The sequence below is a fragment of the Typopeltis vanoorti genome, chromosome 6, assembly GCF_054136105.1.
Source record: "Typopeltis vanoorti isolate ZY-2024b chromosome 6, IOZ_Tvanoo_1.0, whole genome shotgun sequence".
NCBI classification, from domain to species: Eukaryota; Metazoa; Arthropoda; class Arachnida; order Uropygi; family Thelyphonidae; genus Typopeltis; species Typopeltis vanoorti.
The window spans coordinates 87,813,095-87,833,106 of NC_143554.1; the positions used below are offsets into that span (position 1 = coordinate 87,813,095).

The 20,012-nt window shown below is 36.1% G+C and overlaps 1 protein-coding gene across 2 annotated transcripts in view; it reads left to right on the forward strand.

Annotated features, from left to right (window-relative positions):
* Window positions 1–20,012, forward strand: part of LOC150105673 (uncharacterized) — a 211,184-nt gene that overhangs the window by 69,579 nt on the left and 121,593 nt on the right. For both annotated transcript variants that reach the window (XM_090394995.1, XM_090394994.1), the window contains exon 7: window positions 5,351–5,530. In XM_090394995.1, the coding sequence (XP_090251121.1) occupies window positions 5,351–5,530 (180 nt within the window). The remainder of the gene's footprint in view (window positions 1–5,350; window positions 5,531–20,012) is intronic.

The window sequence follows — 20,012 nt, forward strand, 5'->3', positions numbered from 1 at the left end:
CCCAGCACACTCTTTCTCCATTTTCACACCACCATTCATTTTCCATAGGTAAAGAGTACATAGCACACACACACACACACTACATCTTACAAAATCCACTATGTCAACCCCCTGAACAACATCGTCTTGGCTGCCATGAAAAACACTATATGCAACATACACTTTATAAATCTATCAGAAACAAAATGCTGTCAACAGCATAGTTGTAAACAAAGATAATAATACCTATCAGTAATTATTAATAGTATTAGACCTCCAGGAATCGAGGACTAATTGAGAGTGGTCATACACCACCCACACAAGCTGTCATACTTTCTCTTAAATTCATTCACACTAGATGCACTCACTACTTCAACAGACAAACTGTTCCACTCATAGATCTATGAGAGAAAAATCTAGCTCTTATTCTTTTCTTAACTGCACACAAGCTGAAATTCCATGAATGCCCCTTATCTTTTCCGAACCTTCCATATAATGAAAAATTTTATCAACTGATATCCTATGACTTTCAAAGGTTCATAACCTCTATCATATTACTCCTTTCTTCTGTCATCTACTAGTGTCTGTAGTCCTCATAATTTACATTCCATAATCCCAATATCATCTTTGTAACTCTTCTTTGCAACCCTTCCACAGCTTCTTTATTCCTCTCAAACCCAGGGCAATAAAGAAGCTCTCCCAGATCTGCTCATAGTCTAGGTGCAGTTGTATCAAGGCCTTATAAAGAGACAAAATTACTTCCATATCCTTATTATTATTAAACAAGACCTCATGGAGTCAAAGACTCATCTGGGAGGTCCTTTTATCACACACACATCTCATCATACCATGTCTTAAACATACTCAAACTCCTTGCAGACACCACACTCTCAGGCAAGGCATTCCAATCATTCACAACTGCACGAAAAAAACCTGCCTCTCACTCCCCTACTCACACCCTCTTTATACAGTTTCCAGGGATGACCTCTGGTTCTCCCCTGATCTCCCACTATTCTCTGTAGAACTTCTCCACCATTGATCTTATAACAACCCCTTACCAACCTGTAGGTCTCTATCATATCTCCCCTCTTCTTTCTCTCCACTAGACTCTGCAAATTACATCTTCTCAATCTTTCCTCATACTCAACATTCCAGAGGTCAGAAACTACCTTAGTCAGTCGCCTTTGGACCCTTTTCAACATCTCTTCATCCTTCTGAAAACCTGGTGACCAAATCTGGGCATAATAGTCCATGTGTGTCCTAATAAAATCCTTATACAATGGAACAAGAATCTCCCTACTTGTCACCTACTCTACATGTCAGTGTCCTGCACATCATTCCCAGAAGTCTTTGTATTGTCTTCACAATTTTGGCGATGTGTCCCCTAAATTTTAGATCCTTATCCACTATCACCCCCAGATCTCTTATTTCCTCTACTTCCAACAATATATTCTCACCAAGCATAAATTCTGCATCCCATCTTTGTTTTCCAAATTTTAAAACCTTACATTTTGCAACATTGAACTCACATCCCCATTTGCTTGCCCAATCACTCAATTTATTCAAGTCTTCTTGCAAGGCCACAACATCTTCATTACTCTTTATGGTTCGTCCCAACTTTGCATCATCTGCAAACAACTGAATATCTCCATCCAAATCTTTGCCAATATCATTAATATACAAGTTAAATAGTAATGGCCCTAAAACAGACCCCTGAGGCACTCCACTAGTGACTTTCCTTTTCCTGGATATCGCACCCCCATACACAACTTGTTGATACCTATCAGATACCCAGTGTCCAATCCAATGCACTAATCTAATATCCAACCCCATCTGCTCTAGTTTGACTGTCAACTTATCATGAGGTATTCTATCAAAAGCTTTTGCGAAATCCAAGTATATTACTGTGTATCCTTCTCCTCTGTCCAAGGAAGCAGTCACTTTATTGTAATAAGTAAGTAGATTACTAAAACATGACCTCCCTTTAGCAAATCCATGCTGTCCATCAAAGATTATACCATTGTTGTCAACCCAACTCTGGATCCTAGTTCTCACAAGCTTCTCCAACACCTGACACAGAGATAGGCCTATAGTTTGATGCTTGAGTTCGATCACCTCCTTTATGAAGTGGCGCAATCTTGCCCTCCTTCCACTCTTTACGAACTTGACCGAGTACAAGACTCGTATTAAAAAAATATGTCAAAGAGGTGTCAACTCTCTGCCACATTCCTTCAGAATACGCAGTGATATATTATCAAGTCCCACAGCCTTATTTATATCTAGTTTACTCAACTCCCCAAACACCTCTTGCTCACAGTGTCAGTCTCTCCTCCCCATCATCAACTGCTCTCAATCTCTCCATGAAGTCACATTCACAAGATTGAAAGATCTTTATGAACTTCTCATTAAGTATCTCCACCACACATTCTGCAACAGCTGTCTTTATACCATTTCCTCCAATCAATGTCATCCTTCCATAATCATTCTTTCTTTTGCTGGCTACATATCGAAAGAACTCCCTAGGATTATTTTTGGCTTCATTAGCTAACTGCTGTTCATACCTATCTTTAGTTACGCTCACCAACCAAGTCACACTCCTTGTCTGGTCTTTGTAGACCTCATGAAATTGGTTACTTCCACTTCTCTTATGCTGCCTCCACAATGCCCTTTTTCTCTGTATCGCATGCTTAATCTCTTTATTCATCCATCTCACACCTACCTTATTTAACCTTCTCACCCGTGGTATACATTTAGACATTGCATCTACTAAATAGTTTTTGAAAATCCCCCAAGCTGCATTGATCTCTTTTGCAGCTAACTCCTCATTCCATGCTACACCTGCAAGCTGTCTCCTGAGCTCTTCATAATCACCCCCCTTATAGTTCCACATATACCCTTTTTTCACAGGAGTCCTTGCACTGCTGGCAACCACCCAGGTAATCACCTCATGGTCATCACTTTCACCAATTATTGGATGATTTGACACCTCATTTATAATTACATCCTCCGATGAGATGACGAAATCCAAGAGCCTTAATCCTCATGTGCCATCTGTTACATACTGTCTGAGGTAGTTATCCCTCAAAAACTCAAGAAACTCATTTTATTTACTTCCAGTTGCTATCTCTTCATTCCAGTCTATATTGCCATAATTAAAATCACCCATAATGATCACCCTTTTCTTATTTGCTTGGCTTATTTGACTATACATTTCACTATCACCACCATCCACATTACCAGGTCTATAACAACATCCCACCAAGTATTTGATTCTATTCACCTCTATCTCACACCATACTGCCTCAAAACTACTGGCCCTATTTCCCTCTTGCATCTCTACCTTGTATGCACATAACTCTTTATCATCAATAGCACTCCCCCTCCCTTTTTACCCCTTCTATCCTCACGAAACACATCATACCTTTCCATCTCTATTCCTGTCAGGATGTCGTCCTCATCTAACCATGTCTCTCTTATTCCGACAATCTTTGGGTGCACAGACGCAATTAGTGCAACCATTTCATCCACCTTGTTTCTTATACTTCTAGCATTGGTATACAAACACAACAGCTCATTTCTGGATCTACAGCTAGTTCCACTGATAACACTTACTCGATGTGATCTCTCCGTGCTGGACTGGGGCCATTTCCCTTTCTGCTTCTTCATTTTAGAACCCTTTGCAATTCCATCTGTTTCCTCTTGATCCCTGGTTATCCCATTTCTTTCCTGCTTACACATGCTCTCACCTCCTCTTGGAGCATCCACCTTTCTCATGCTGTGTACCCCTGTCTACCCTGAGTCTCCCCGTTTCCCTGCTCCTCTTGCACACCCATTCTCTCATTTTCTATACTCATACCACTCACTTCCCCATTCATTTCCGCTTCTTCAATCTCTCCTGTCTTACTCTCCTGCTCTTCCACATCAGTGTCATCAATTATACATCAATGTTCGTTTTAACATTGCAATTATCCTCTGAATTGTATTTGCAATTTTTGTTATGTGACCTCTGAAATTATATTGTGAACTATATGCTAAAACCAATGCTTATCTGTAACACCACATTCACTGTGCTACTCTATGTGCCATTTGGCATCCAGTTTGAATTTAATTTTAAAACCTGCTGTCACATAAAATCATGCTAGATATTTATGAGACAATCACAAGAAGGTACCTTTCATAATAGAATTCTTGCATAAGTAATTTCTTTCATTGGTACAAAAATTAAACCTAGATGTTTTTTTTTCTTTGGCTTAATTTACTGCAGATGGTATATTTATTGTGAGTCTCAACAAATATTTTTGTGTCACTTCAATTGTTTAAGCTTAATTTTGTTACTAAGAATGGTCTGATTTAAACTAAAATTAAGATAGGGCAACAAATTTTGGCATGCAAAACGAATATTACTTTGTAACATAGAAAGTAAATAGTTCTTTTAAGACAGATGTTTCGAATTACAGATTAGACTGCATATGTGAGGTTGTGGTAATGTGATGTGACTGTAGGAATTCATCACTGTCTAGAAACAGAATATTTCTGAAGTGTTTTCTGAAACCTTATGAAGTCAGTTCTATGATGTATTATGGCTGTTCTGAAGGATCACAGTGATCCAGTACGTGGTTAGTGGGTATCTCTATGGATGTCTCTTGACTTCATGTAGGTCTCTTAATGATAATATAATAATAATTATTATTATTACATGACACCTTCAAGGAGTCCAAGGACTCATCAAGGGAGGGCACCTACTTTACAACTCTCAGTCTCCACCACTCAATCCACCAACTACAACGAACTGCAACTGCCATCTACTACCCATCACCACCACTAGTATTTTCACAGACAATGCCCACAGCGGTATTCGAACCCACAGCCTTTTGGCTGGAGAGCGGATATGCTAATCCACTCAGCCAACCAGGCTGGCACATCGTTGCCTTTACGAATGATCTAATTCAAACCCAAAATTGAAATGTCCTGAGAAATTTTTGTAATAGTACCAAATTTAATTGAAATCTGATCAGCCAGCTCAGTTGTTATATGCATATAAACAATGAAATAATTTATGATCTCAGAAAAGAAATATATATATATTTTTTACTTGCATTATTCTATATTAGAAAATAATACAATTTATTTAAGCTTATTTAAATGGGATGCAGCTGACCATCCATGTCTTAACCTTAAGCTACATGATAATAGCTTAGTTTTTTTGTAGTGGCGGGACTTCATTAAAACTTTTAAGAATAAAGCTATTCAGATAACTTATCAAGAACTTCTAATAAGATAATATAATTAAATTATAATGTTACTTGATTCTTGATATAAATACTGTAAACACTTGTTATTGTATGTTTCATTAATACTGTCTTTGCATTAGGCCCGCTATAATGAAAATCCTAATGTAGCATTAATTCAGTTTTATGCTCCTGAAGAAGCCAGTGCTGCTTTCTCTTGTCCTGAGCCAGTGTTAGATAACAGATTTATTAAGATCATATGGTTCAATGAGGGTTCATTAGATTATAATCTACCAGAATGTTTAGATGCTGCAGAAGATGAGGTAAGCTAACTGACATAAACTGTAGTAAATTAAATGGTATTTAGTCTCTTTGGGATCCCATGTAGAGTGAAGAAAAAAAAACCGGATGATATTTTGATATTAAACATAGTACATGTGATATTTCTTAGAGATTTCTTGACAGAAAAGAAATATATATATTTTTACCTGCATTATTCTGTGTTAGAAAATAATGACAATTTATTTAAGTTTATTTAAATGGAATGCAGCTGACCATCCATGCATGATAATAGCTTAGTTTTTGTAATTAAAAAACACTAATCAAAATAATTACCAATTGGAATATTTTTTATATTAGAGAGAGCGACAGTTAAAGTTTGGAGGTAATAATGATACTAAATACTTTAGTACTGAATTTGATAATAGTGCCGAAAAATGCGGAAGAGATGGAACTAGTAGATGAGTGAAGAGTTTCAAATATGAAAACATGAAAATAATAAAAGACTAAAAGAAAATAATCAAAAATTATGAATTTAAAAAGGAAATGAAAGCATACAGTAATGCATAAAAAGCAGTATGATGGTGTGCTGGCCATTTCAGAAATCTTCATCAGATAGTAGATTCAGGTATGCTCTAATTGTTACACCCTTTCTTTCTTTCTCTCTCTCTCTCTCTCTAATATAAAAAAGTTCCAGTTAGTAATAACCTCCATTACCTTACCTATCCTCTTCACTCCCCTGCAGAACATAGGGCCTCAACCATCGACTTTCATCTGACTCTATTCAATGCTTCTTTTTTTTTGATCTCTTTCCAGGAACATTCTGACTGTCTTGTCTCTGTTTCTAGTTCTCTTCTCCATGTTATCCTGGGTCTACCTCTTTTCCTCTTGCCCTGGGGATTCCATTCTAGTGCAATTTTTGCTATTTCTTTATCTGGGTTCCTATTGTGTGACCTATCTGGTTCCATTTTCTTTTAGTGATTTGGTTTGACCTGTTCTCCCCCCAAAGTTCTATTTTTGTTAGTTTATTTGGCCAGTATATTCCTAGTATCTTCCTCAAGCATTTATGCATTTATTTATGTTTTCCTTTGTTAATGACCATGTCTCAGCTCCGTATAATAAAACTGGTTTAACATTAGTGTTGAAGAACCTAATTTTGGTTTTTAATTTATTTCTTTGGACCCCCAAATTTTCTTCATCATACTGAATGCAATCTGTGCTTTCTGGATTCTATTTTGTATGCCCTGTTTGGTTCCTCCTCATGTGCTAATCACTGATCCCAGGTAGATAAAGTTATCTACCTGTTCCAGTGTTTTCCCTAGTATTTCAAAGACATTCTTGTTTGGGCTTTATCTTCATTACTTTAGTCTTATGATTTATTTTCAATCCATATTTATTTGCTTCCTGGTTTAAATGATTTATTTTCTTTTGGAGGTGTTGATGTTTTTGTGCCGAAAGGCATATATCATCTGCAAAATTCAGGTCATTGATTTTATTTGACCATCCCCCATTGAATGCCAGTTCTTTCTTCAGATGTTTTCCTCATCACCCAGTCAATAACAATTAGAAAGATTGTCAGGGAGAGTCTACATCCTTGTCTTACTCCTGTGTTTGTTGTAAATGGTTGTGATACTTTGCCATTATTTATAATATTATTTGTATTTTGTATTTTTCATGAGTTTTCTTTGTTATATTTATGATTTTCTGAGGAATCCCATAGTGCTTCATTAACTTCCATACAGTCTTTCTGTCTGTGCTATCAAATGCACATTCAAAAGTCAATGAATCCCAAATATAGGCTACTCTACCACTCTATTGATTGTTCAACAGTTATTCTTAATGTTATTATCTAGTCAATGCAAGATCTGTTTGCCTGAACCCAGCCTGTTCTTTCCATAGTTTAGTTTCAATTTCTTGTTTCATTCTTTCTAGGCCAAATTCTAATAAATACTTTACTTACAACATTTAGAAGTGAAATCCCTCTCAAATTTTTACAAAGTGTTATATCTCCCTTTTTTGGTAATTTCACCAGGAGTCCTGTATTCCAGTCTTCTGGCCATTCCTCCTTTTCCCATATTTGATTGAATAGTGGGTGTAGCATTTCAACAATAGTGTTTATATCTGCTTTAAGTAGTTCAGCCTGTATATTGTCACTCCCAGCTGCTTTATTATTTTTTGTTTTCTTTACTACCTGAGTTATTTCTAGTTTAGTTATAGTTCCTGTATTTATTTTAAGTATTTATTTTTCTGGTATTTCTTGTTCTACATTTTCTATTTCTCCATTTAAAATTTCTTCGAAATGTTCTACCCATCTTTTTTCTATGGCTGCTTCATTTGTGAGTAACTTTTCTTGTTTACTTTTTCCTTCTCTTTTAAAACTCTTCCCAGCTAACTTTCTTGTTATCTCAAACAATCTCTTTGAGTCAAATTTACTTGCTGCTTCTTCGGCGTCTCTTTACACATTTCCTTCAGAAAAACTCTTCTATCTTTCCTTGCACTTTTTTTACCTGTTTGTTTCATCATCATCTTCCTTATACCCTCTTTTACCTTGCGGTGTCGAGGGTCCATTGATCATCGGACCTCAATCCGTTTACAGGATAAGGTGGTCAGCCTTATGCCCCGGTGTATCCTATGGCCTGTAGTGTTGAGTTCTCAAGGCCAGTTTGCCTGCTTTGCGGGATGTAAAACCCCAGAAGAAACTGGGGAAAAAACCCTGCTGTTTGTTTTTAAGCCTGTATTTTTCTTATCCTATTTCTTTTGTTTTCTTCGTTATTTTGCAAGTGTATTCCATAAAGCTTTCCTTTCTTCACATAATTTGATGTTTTTTTCAGAGATCCGTTGTTTGTGATTCCTACTCTGCCTTCCCAGAACTTCTTCGGCAGTACTATTTAATATATTCTTTATTTTTTCCCAGTTCTCTTCGATGTCTATTTCCTGACATTGTTGTATAAGGCTTCCATATTTATTCCTTAATATTACTTTATATTTGTCTTTTGTATCCTTGTTTTTCAGTTTGGATATATTGTATTTAATTCTTTGGTTCTTGCCTTTAAATATTTTTCTTAGTTGCATTTTTATTTTTGCTATCAATAATAAGTGGTGTGTGAAGGCATCTGCACCTCTCCAAACTCTTACATCCATCAAAGAGGTTCTCCAAGGTCTGTTTATTAAAATATGGTCTATTTGGTTTTTGGATTTCTTATCAGGTGATATCCAAGTCTGTTTATGGATGTCTTTATGTTTAAATAAGTTTCCTCCTATGATCATATCATTTAAAGTGCAAAAGTCTTTTAGGATTTCCCCATTTTCATTACAGTTTCCTAAACCTTCTTTTCCCATTATTCGTTCATATCCTACGTTACTATCTTCTACTTTTGAATTCATGTCACCTATAATTAAAACATATCTCTACTTTTTACTTCATCTACTTCTTTTTTCCAAGAAGAGACGTCTTCTTGGCAAAAAGAAGAGAAGAGAAATCTTCTTTCTCTTCTGGTTTTGCATTGTTTGTTGGTCCATGTATGTTTATTATAGTCACATTTCTGTATTTATTTTTAAATCTAGCTTTCGTGATTCTTTCAGAAACTGGCTTCCATTCAATTAGTGCTATTCTAGCATAGTGTTGTTAGCACGAAAGCTACATCTTTGCTGTGTGTTTCATCTTCATTCTGGTTTCCAGAATATAAAATGTATTTGTTTCTTGTTAGTTGGATTTCTCTGCTACCATTCCATCTTGTCATGTTTAGACCTAGTATTTCTATTTTGTATCTGTCAATTTCTCTGGTTAGTAAATTAGCTTTTTCACTTTTGTACAAAGTCCTAATATTCCAGCATCCAATTTTGGTTAAAAGTTTTGGGCTAAAGAGGTTTTTTCTTCGAGTTTTCAGCTTGTCAGCTTCCCCAATGGGGCTTTCACTGGCTTGCCTCATTTTCCTCAGTACTTCTCCCTCTTGGTTTTGTGTCGGTTTCTGTAACAATATGTTTTTTCCATATTGTGGTTGCTAGCCACAAGTACAACCCTCCTCCTTTTTCATCCGGGCTTGGGACCAGCAATAGCAGAGTTAATAATCTTTATTAGTATGATTGAATTCACAAAAAAAAATATAATTTATGAACATGTAGCCTAAGATTGGATATAGAAAGTCAGCTCCATTCCATTTAAATAAGCTTTGCTATTCTTTTCAAACTAAGTTTTGGAATAATGTGAAATAATTTTCAGAAATGCATACTTTATAATTATTCTTCACTTTTGGTTCCAAATGACTTTAGTGTATCCATAATTAATGCTTCAAAAAGTGTAAAAATTTAATTAAGCTGTGCAACCTTCAAATCCTTTTTGAAGGAACTTAATTTAACTCTCCCCAACTTTGCACTAACTAATTGTCCCTCATTAATACATTTGCTTATTTACATTAATATATTTATTAATATATTAATTAATATTAATTTATTAATACTAACCACTCTTCTAGACTGAGTGGTTAGTATTTCCACTCTCCACCCAACAGGATGCAGGTTTTGAAGAATCCCACCATGGATATGGATGTTTGTGATTAGTTGATTTGTTTCCTCGTGTGAGGCCACTGTCTTGCATATTGGAAAACTGAAGGGGAATGAAAAAAAAATTCATGTTTGGTCTCTAGAATAGGATTTCCATATTTCATAATAAAAATAATAAAATGTGTGAAAATTTAAAATTAATAAAAAAACAGAAAAATTCTTAGTGAACTCATGATGGATTCACAATCTTTTATGGGAAAGTCACATTAAAATACACTCGGGTACTTCACAAGTCCTGAAATTTTTATGGAACACCTTGGTTATTTTGTAATGTATTCATTAATAATTAATTGTTAATTTAGCTGATTTTTATTAATTAGTAATTGATCATTAATTATTAATTCATAATTAATTAAATTTGGCACAATGGAGGAAAAAAGCACCAAAGAAAAGAAATTTCTTTGGTGCTTTTTTGGTGCACTTGATCAATATAATTCCATTAAAAGTCTTTCCAGAGCTTTTTGGTCAAGAAAATTAAACGTTTTTTAACATATATGCAAGTATACTTGAGAAACGGTTGAGAAGAATTGTGGAAGAAAAGCTTGGTGAAGAGCAGGCTAGATTCAGGTCAAATAGAGGCTGTCAGGATCAGATCTTCACTTTACAACAAATAGTGGAGAAATCATGGGAATATAACAAAGATCTGTATTTAAGTTTTGTCGATTTGGAAAAGGCATATGACAAGGTGCCAAGAGAGAAGCTATTCAATATGTTACAGTTATATGGTGTCAATGGGGCATTATATTAAGCAATATTTAGTCTTTAATTGAGTTGTAAGTCAGCAGTTAGAATTGAAGGAAGTACAGGAAGATGGTTTAATGTTAAATCTGGTGTGAGACAAGGATGTACATTATCCCCTCTGTACTTCATTATCTATATGGATCACATTATGAAGGAAGGTGGTATTAAACATGATATCAAAATTGGAGATGTTAATCTTAGCTCTTTGCTTTATGCGGACAATGTTATACTTCTAAATAAATCCGCTACAAGTCTGCAAGATTCACTGACCAAATTGAATAACTGTTGTAATAGATATGGTATGAAGGTCAGCAATAAAAAGACAAAGACAATGAAAATAGGCAGAATCATTGAAAATGTCAACTGTGTTGTGAATGGAGAACCTGTGGAACAAGTAAAACATTTCAGCTACTTAGGCAAGATTTTTAGTGAAGATGGTAAATTAAATATAGAAATAGACAACAGAATCAACAAAGCTGGTATGGTAGGAAGTCAATTGAATAAATTCATATGGAATAAGAGAGAAATTAGTCGGAACACTAAATTAGCTGTATACAAGACAGTGTTCAAACCAGTTTTAACTTGTGGATCTGAGAGCTGGGTCAGAAGTAAAACACTTGACCAAAGACTAGAGATCACAGATATGAGAGTCATGAGAAAGATTAGAGGTGTGAACTGATGGCATCAATGGCAATATCATATTAAAAACGAGGATATTAGGAAAGAACTTGACATTGTCAGCATCCAGGAATGCATTAGCAGAGCTAATCTCAGGTGGTATGGTCACTTAAACAGAATGGGCAAGGAAAAATTAGCAAAACAAGTGTTCTCTGCCAGGTTGGCAGGAAAATGACCCAGAGGAAGATCAAGATATAGGTGGATTGATACGGTACAAAGTGCCTTAGACGATAGAAATATATCTGATAATGTTGGAGTCTTGACAAGTAGTAGACTGATTTGGAGGAAAATAGGAAGTTAGTAATGATGTAAATTTTTTGTGTGGTACTATCATATCCTGTACACCCCTTGAGGGTACATGGCAGGAATTTGATGATGATGACAAATTGAATATTTTCATCACAAAGGCTGATAAAGATAATGCAACTGTTGGCATGAATACCACTGAGTATAATTGTAAAATTAATATCTTATTAGAGATAGATCAACCTTTATCAGCAGGGATCCTACAAAAAGTCAAATTAATAAATTAAATAAATTATTAGACAATGTACAATCATGGAACGCCACTACTGTTGAAAAGTTAAAATTCATCATACCCATCTGCCTTGTCTCCATGGTCTTCCTAAAATGCATAAGGATGGCACTATGTCCAATAGTGGACTGTATTGGACTCTCTAACTTACTACCTTGCAAAACATCTCTCTCTCTCTCTTGTCATCTTTGGAATCTCACTGGCCATATCAGCTCTTATATCAAAAACAGTCTTCACTTCATACAGAAAATAAAAGATCTACATTTGTGTAATAATGAAATTATGGTTTTTGATTTAGTCTCCCTATTCACCAACATTCCATTACAAGAGATGCTTTAGTTTTTAGTCTGATTTGACAGAAGACAATCTATTTAAATTTACCACCAATGCAGGCTATTTTTACATGGGAGAATAAATTGTTCAAACAAATAGAAGGAACAGCAATGGACAGTGCTATCTCACCAGCCTCAGCTGATTATTTCATACAGCATCTAGAAAAAGAACTCTTTGACACTATATTTTATTCCCTCAACCTCATATATATTGCTACATTTCGTTGATGACATATTTGCAATCTGATCCCATACTGAGTCAGAATTACTTCAGTTCCTTTAGAAAATAAACTCTTTTCACTCCTGTATCAAGTTCACTATTGAACGTAAATCCAATAACTAACTATCCTTTTTGGCTACCATAATAATTTGTAATCCCACGGGTCATGTTGAATTTTCAGTTTATTGGAAGCCAACCTTTAGTTACAGATACATTCACTCATCCTACCATCATCATTCATCACAAAAGATGGGTATTATCAAGAGTCTTGTACACAGAGCTTATATGTCATTTTAATGAAATTAAAAGCCATCTGGCATGTAATGGATACAACAAAACTGACTTTCAAAAAAATTATTGATAATCATTATCCTTCTACCAGACTACGATCCTTACCTTAAAGGAGCCTTGGAACAAAAAGCAAGGATTCTTCATAAATTCAATTTGATTGTCTTTTCCTTGAAACATGTGAAACACGTGTTTTAAGGAAATCTCGATATCAAGATTTAGTGGTAGTGGAGATAGTGCTTCAGAAATGGGTGAAATTCAATTTGTGGATACCAGTAGTGTTTTGGAGGTGGAGAGAATGTGATGTGAAAGGCATACATATGGATTTAACCCTGGACAGCGTAGCACAGGGAGATGGTTTGTCTGTTTACCATGATTGTGAGTGTGAATATCAAATGAAAGCAGGATGGGTGGAGAGAGAGAGAGAAATGGAACTAGTGAGAGAAGAGATGTAAGGAATGAAGACTGAGTCGAGAAAGATGAATGATGATATTAGGAGACTGGAGAGGTTGCCTAATGGAGAAGAGTGAGAGAGGGCATCAGAGAGCAAAGGAGAGATTGAGGCAAGTGAATGTGAGAGACAGGGAAGAGAGGAAATTGCTGAAAGTCAAGAGAGTGTAGAAGCAATGGACAGAGAGAGAGAGAGAGATGAGAGGGAGAAGGGGGGGGAGAAAGGAGAGAGAGAGAGAGTTTGGAAGCTGTAAGAGTTACGGATGCCAGCAAAAGAAGGATGAATGAATCTATTTGGAGTGTTATGTATAGGGATTCGATCATTTGGGATGTGTCAGAGTAGTGCTTACCTGGTGGAATGATAGAGAATGTGGCAGTGAAAAGGGACGAAAAAAGGGATAGTGCAGGATGAGAAGAGATGATAGTAATGGAATGAATGACCTGAGAGGTAGTGTGAATCATATAGCATGAGATTTGAGGTTGATGTTAGGGACAGCACAGCAGAAATGTGTTTGAGGAAAGATAGTGAGTGTGTTGCCCTGGTATGATAATTCGGAGTGGAGGAGAAGAGTGGTGATTACGACTAAGATGATAGCATAAATGTGTAGGAAAAGAGGTCCGGAATATGTGAATGCTTGGAGTACATTTGAGGATAGAAGAAAACCGTATGCCAGAGATGGATGATGTTTGAATGCAGAAGGGTGCAGGCATTTGGAGAGTTATTGTTTTCTGGAAAAGTGAGTGTGTGTCAAGGCAGGGAAACTAGAATTGCACAGGTGGAATGTAGCAGGATTGGCTTCATGTGAGGATAGTGGCTTGAGAAATGAGAGAGAGAGAGAGAGAGAGAGAGAGTACACTATGTTACAGAGCCAGGTGAAGTATGAGGGGAGTAATAATGCCTATAAGAATACTGGCAATTCACTATAGATGCTAGGAGCATTAGAAATAAAGGGAACGAGTTTGTTGCATTGATGGGCTCAATCTCTCAGTCTGTTAGTATCAGTGAAATTTGGTTAACTGAGGAGAATGTTTTAACAAGGATAGAAATTGAAGGGTGGATAGCATATTTCAGCAGAATAGGGCAGGTAAAGTGGTGATAATGGAGTGTTACTCATGATAAGAGATGAATTGTGCCCTCTAGAGAATTGCAGTGGAAATAATACTGATGGCTTTAAGAATATATGATGTGAGATAGATTTTTATAAGACAAGATATTTAGTGTGGTGTTGCTATAGACCAGATAATATAGAGTGATGAGCAGGAAATGTTTAAGAAAATGATTTTGGCAAGTGCAAAGCGAGTAATCATTATGAGAAACTTCAACTATAGCAATATAAACTGGGCAGAGGAGACAGCATGCATTAATACGGAAACTGAATTTTTGTATTTCTTGAGGGAAAACTGTCTAAGGCAGTATGAGGTGGAGAGAATATGAGGATCAAGAGTTTTTGATTTGGTCATAACTTCTCCCCCCCCCCTTCTCCCTGTTGGCAAGAGTGACCACATAGTCCTGATTTGGAGGATGAATAGGCATGAGGAGGTATCAAAACAGAAGGAATTTATATGGAATTATAAAGCAAGCAGCTATGTACACTTAGAAACCAGCTTGCAGCAGTATAGTGGATGAAAGGATTTGCAGGAAGAGGGGGACCATAAGTGCATGGGAAATATTTAAGAAAAAATTGACAGCAATGGCAGATTATATACTTTGAGCGAAGAAGATAAAACAATTTAGAGTCAGATGGATAACAAGAGAGGTAAGAGGAATTGTAGACGAAAAATAGATTATGGAAGACATATATATAGAGAGAGAGATGGAGGACAGTTGCATGAGGAATATAAAGCTCAGGCTAGGAAAGTGGTTAGTATTGTAAGGAGAGAAAAATCAGAATATAAGAAGACTGACACTATAATCCAAGAAGAATCCCAAGGAGTTTTTTCAATATGTATCAAGTAGAAAGAAAAATTATTGTGGACTGATTACCTTGCTGGATGGAGATGGGAATTGGGTGATTAATGCAGATAATATAATTGAGCTATTAATGATCACTTTATTAGTGTCCCATCCTTCATAGCAGACTTTATTCCTAAAAGGATAAATAACAAGGGCAAAGTGTTAGAAGTGAAGGAAGAGGTTGTATTCCGAATACACTAACAGTAAGGGCAGGGGAATTAAATGGAATTTCATAGTGTGTTTTAAGGGAATATGCTTTGGAACTGACTACGTGCCATTGACTTGGCTGTTTAATGAATCCTTGCAATGGGACAGGTTCCTGGAGAATGGAAGAAGGTTAAGACAGTGCCATTGCATAAGAGTGGTGGTTGGAGGTATCAAACTATAGGCATGTTTGTATTTCATCTATAGCTAAGATTTTGGAGAAATTGATAAGAACTCATGTACAGAATTGGGCAGATGAGGTCAATATTATTTATGCGAGCCAGCATGGATTTGTTAAAGTGCACTCTTGTTTTAGTAATCTGATTACCTTCTACAACAGAGTAACAAGAGCAGTGGATGAGGGTAAGGCATGCACCATTTTTTTTTTTCAAAAGGCATTTGACAGTGTGCCATGTGACAGGTTGGTTTTTAAGTTGCAGCATATGGGTTTGGATATCAGGTTACTGAATTCGATTGGTGATTGACTTTCTGATAGATATCAGAGAGCTGTATATGGGGGGGGGGTATCAGGCAACAAAATGTAAGGCTTTAAAATTTGGGATCCACAGATGGATGCTTTATATGGTAAAGTTATGCTGGAAGAAGTGGAGGAAGCATAGGATCTTGTGGTGATTTTAGATAGAAATTTGAGGTTCAGAGACAATATTGTAAAAAAAAATGTGAAGACATCTTAGAAAATTGCTGCAATATGGAGGAGGACATTGATTATGAGAAATAAAAGTGTAGCAGTGGTGTCATTGTATCAAGCTTTGATCAGACCACAGCTGGATTTCTACATTCAGATCTAATCACTGGGAGATATGAAGGGGAGGAAATAACCTTTTAGAGAGTGCAGAGACTGATAATGAAAATGACATCATAATAAAAATGAAAATAAATGCAGAGCAGTTAGAAGGTTCTTTGCATGGAGAGTGGTTCATGAGTGGAATGCATTGCCCGAATGTGTTATGAATGTAGACACATTGAATCACTTTAAAGCACAGTTGGATGAACATTGTGTATAATAGTGCATACCTCCCACGATGAGTCTGACTCCATGGAGGTCAGATAATAATAATATCAGGACTGTACAGTGTATTGTACAGTCCTGTACAATCCCGTAGTGTATTGTACTGTATTGTACAATATTATACAGTACTGTATTGTTTGAGAATTTTAAAGCGAATAAAAGTTGAGCAGCTCTCAGATGTGAACTGTAGACTAAAATACATAAAGATTATTGAAGAAAAAATGAAACAGTTTGAGAACAGGAATCAAACCTTGGAGATTCAGTGGCAAACTCTGAAGAAAACATTGATTGATTCTGCCAGAGAGGCATGTGGTGAGGTTGTCTGTAAGGATAAAAAAATCAGAACTCCCTGGTGGACACAGGAAGTTAAAGAGGCAGTGAAGGAAAAGAAGAAAGCATATCAAAAGTTCCTGTCAAATAAGTCAGCTTGTGCTCTTAGAGAATATAGAGACAAATGCAAGAATGCTAAACACTGTGTAAAACTAGCTAAACAAATGTCATGGGAGGACTTTGGCAAGAATATAGAAAATAAATATCAAGAAGGTGGCAAAATATTCTGGAGGTTGTTGAAGAAGCTAAAGAATGGAGGAAAGAGTGCTGTAAAAGGAATTAGAGATGATAAAGGTGACATGAAAACGGGAGAAAAAGATATCCTTGAAATATGGAGTAATTACTTTGAAAAACTGCTAAATGAAACAAGCAGTGATGACAGCACAGGGGTAAAAAACACTGACCAGGCATGCAGTCAGGAATACATATCCATACTTGAAGTAGAAAAAGCCATCAAAGGCTTGAAATGTGGAAAAGCAGCAGGAGTATTTTTTTTTTTTAAAGTTCAAAAAATTTAGTCAGAACACTAAATTAGCTGTATACAAGACAGTGTTCAAACCAGTTTTAACTTGTGGATCTGAGAGCTGGGTCAGAAGTAAAACACTTGACCAAAGACTAGAGACCACAGATATGAGAGTCCTGAGAAAGATTAGAGGTGTGAACAGATGGCATCAATGGCAATATCATATTAAAAATGAGGATATTAGGAAAGAACTTGACATTGTCAGCATCCAGGAATGTGTTAGCAGAGCTAATCTCAGGTGGTATGGTCACTTAAACAGAATGGGCGAGGAAAGATTAGCAAAACAAGTGTTCTCTGCCAGGTTGGCAGGAAAACAACCCAGAGGAAGACCAAGATATAGGTGGATTGATACGGTACAAAGTGCTTTAGACGATAGAAATATAAGATCTGATAATGTTGGAGTCTTGACAAGTAACAGACGGATTTGGAGGAAAATTGTAGATAGGAAATTAATGATGATGTAATTTTTTTCATGTAGTACTATCATATCCTGTACACCCCTTGAGGGTACATGGCAGGAATTTGATGATGATGATGAAAACATGCAAAGCAAATACAGTTTGATAAATAGAAGGCAGAGGGGGGGGGGTTTGAGCTGTTGAAAGGTTATTATTGGATTGACACTGGGAGATGTTTTATATGGTAAAATGATGGAAAGCAACAAGGGGCCACCCTAGAAGTTGCCAAAGGAAGTAGTGAGTAAGAGGGTAAGAAATAAATTTTTTGCATGAAAACTGGTAAGGAGCATGAAATGCATTGCCTGAGAGGATGGTAAAAGTGCAAATGGTGGATGAGTTTAACTAATACAACTGACTTTTTGTTATCTAGCACTGACTTCCCATGATGAGTCTTATGACTCCATAGAGGTGAGGAAAATAATAATAATAGCAATTTCTAATTATTCTGATCATGTCCATTTATACACTGGTATAAACACCTACTTATCTCTACTTGCCAGTCATATCCTTATCATTTTAACAATGATAGGGGAGATCACTGGTACCGTGTAGTCTTGAAACTCTTTTAGCATGTCATTTGAGAATGTTTGTTGACCATCATCTCTTGATCTTTAATCTTATCTATCTCCTGGAGCACACTTCCACCAGTTCAGTATGTAGCCATATACTTCTGCACTCTGAAATGCAAAACTTTTCACTGTTGGTATTAAAAGGGTATCCTCACTTATCTGGCTTAACAAAAAGTTCAAATCTTTAAGAAGGAATTGACACCAACATTCTAATGACTCCAACTTTGTATCATTAGCACATATCAAATATCCCTGTAAATCTATATGAAATATCATTAACAAAGTCCAAGAACAGAATCAGTGGTACACTACTAGTTATCTTTCTTTTCTGAGATGATGTCTGTTCCCCCCGCCAATACATGATTTGCTGGTATTTTTGAGATAATCAATATATTCTATCCATCTCATTAATCTGCTATCGTATCCCATCTTCTTAGACCTATTACACCAAATTGCTATGCAGAAATCTGTCACACACATTTTTTCAGAGTGCAAAAATATCACTGTATATAATTTTTGCTAAAAGTGCATTCATTACTTTATCAGAAATGTTAAGTAAATTGCTAAAAAAAAAAGTCTTCCACTTTACAAATACATGCTGACATTCACAGAGAGATATCTATCAACCCAATACTTATTCTTATAAGAATTAGCCTTTCCAATAATACCTTAACTCCAGTCGCAGATATACAGGCTGGTTTATAATTTAAAATAGCTGTCTTATCAAGATGGCAAAATAGTTTTAGTACTAATAGTTGAGCCTTCCTCCTTTCCACTCCTTTTAAATCCTTCCTGTTGTTACTCATTAAACCATCAGGTCAATGGTGCATTCAACTCTGCACATTTCCTAATAACACAAACCAACATATTTTCCAACCCCCCCCCCCACACACACACAGCCTTCTTAATATCTAGTAACAAATTTAGTTGATTAGCTTCTTGTCTCTTTAGTATTTTCTTCCCTTCTGGACTTTGCCCTATATGAAATATACCAATAGGTGCAAAGGTAATTCCATCCTTTGCAGCAGTTACTTTGACACCATTGTTGCAAACTAGTGTTTGCCATTCTCTAATAATTCTTTTTTTTTCCTTCCATTTTATGGAGGAATTTATTTAGTCAGTTTATTTAGCACTCATATAAAATTAGTGATTTTTTTATCCATTTTATTGTGTTGTGTTTTTTCTTAGAAAATTAGTGTTTTATAACATAACAGTTCTGATTTTCCAGTTTTTATAGTATTTGGTGTTTTCATAATATATTATTATTAACATCTGACCTCCATGGAATCAAAGAACTCATCATGAGAGGTATATACTCTCTCTCTCTCTCTTGCAAAAAGATCATTGAACCATGCCTTAAACCTATTCTTAGTTTCTGCACTCAGCATGCTCTCAAGCGATGCCTTCCATTACCACTCACCCTTCTTGCAAAGAACCAGCTCTTCACTCTCTTGCTCACACCTTCATTATACAGCTTCCAGGGATGGCCTGTTATTCTACCCTTGTTTCCCTCTACTCTATGAAATATCTCTTCAACATTAATCAGGTAACAACCCCTTACCAGTTTATATATGTCAATCTTCTTCCCCCCCCCCCCTCTTCTTCTATTCACATGGCTCTGCAACTCACATTCCCTCAATCTCTTGTCATATCA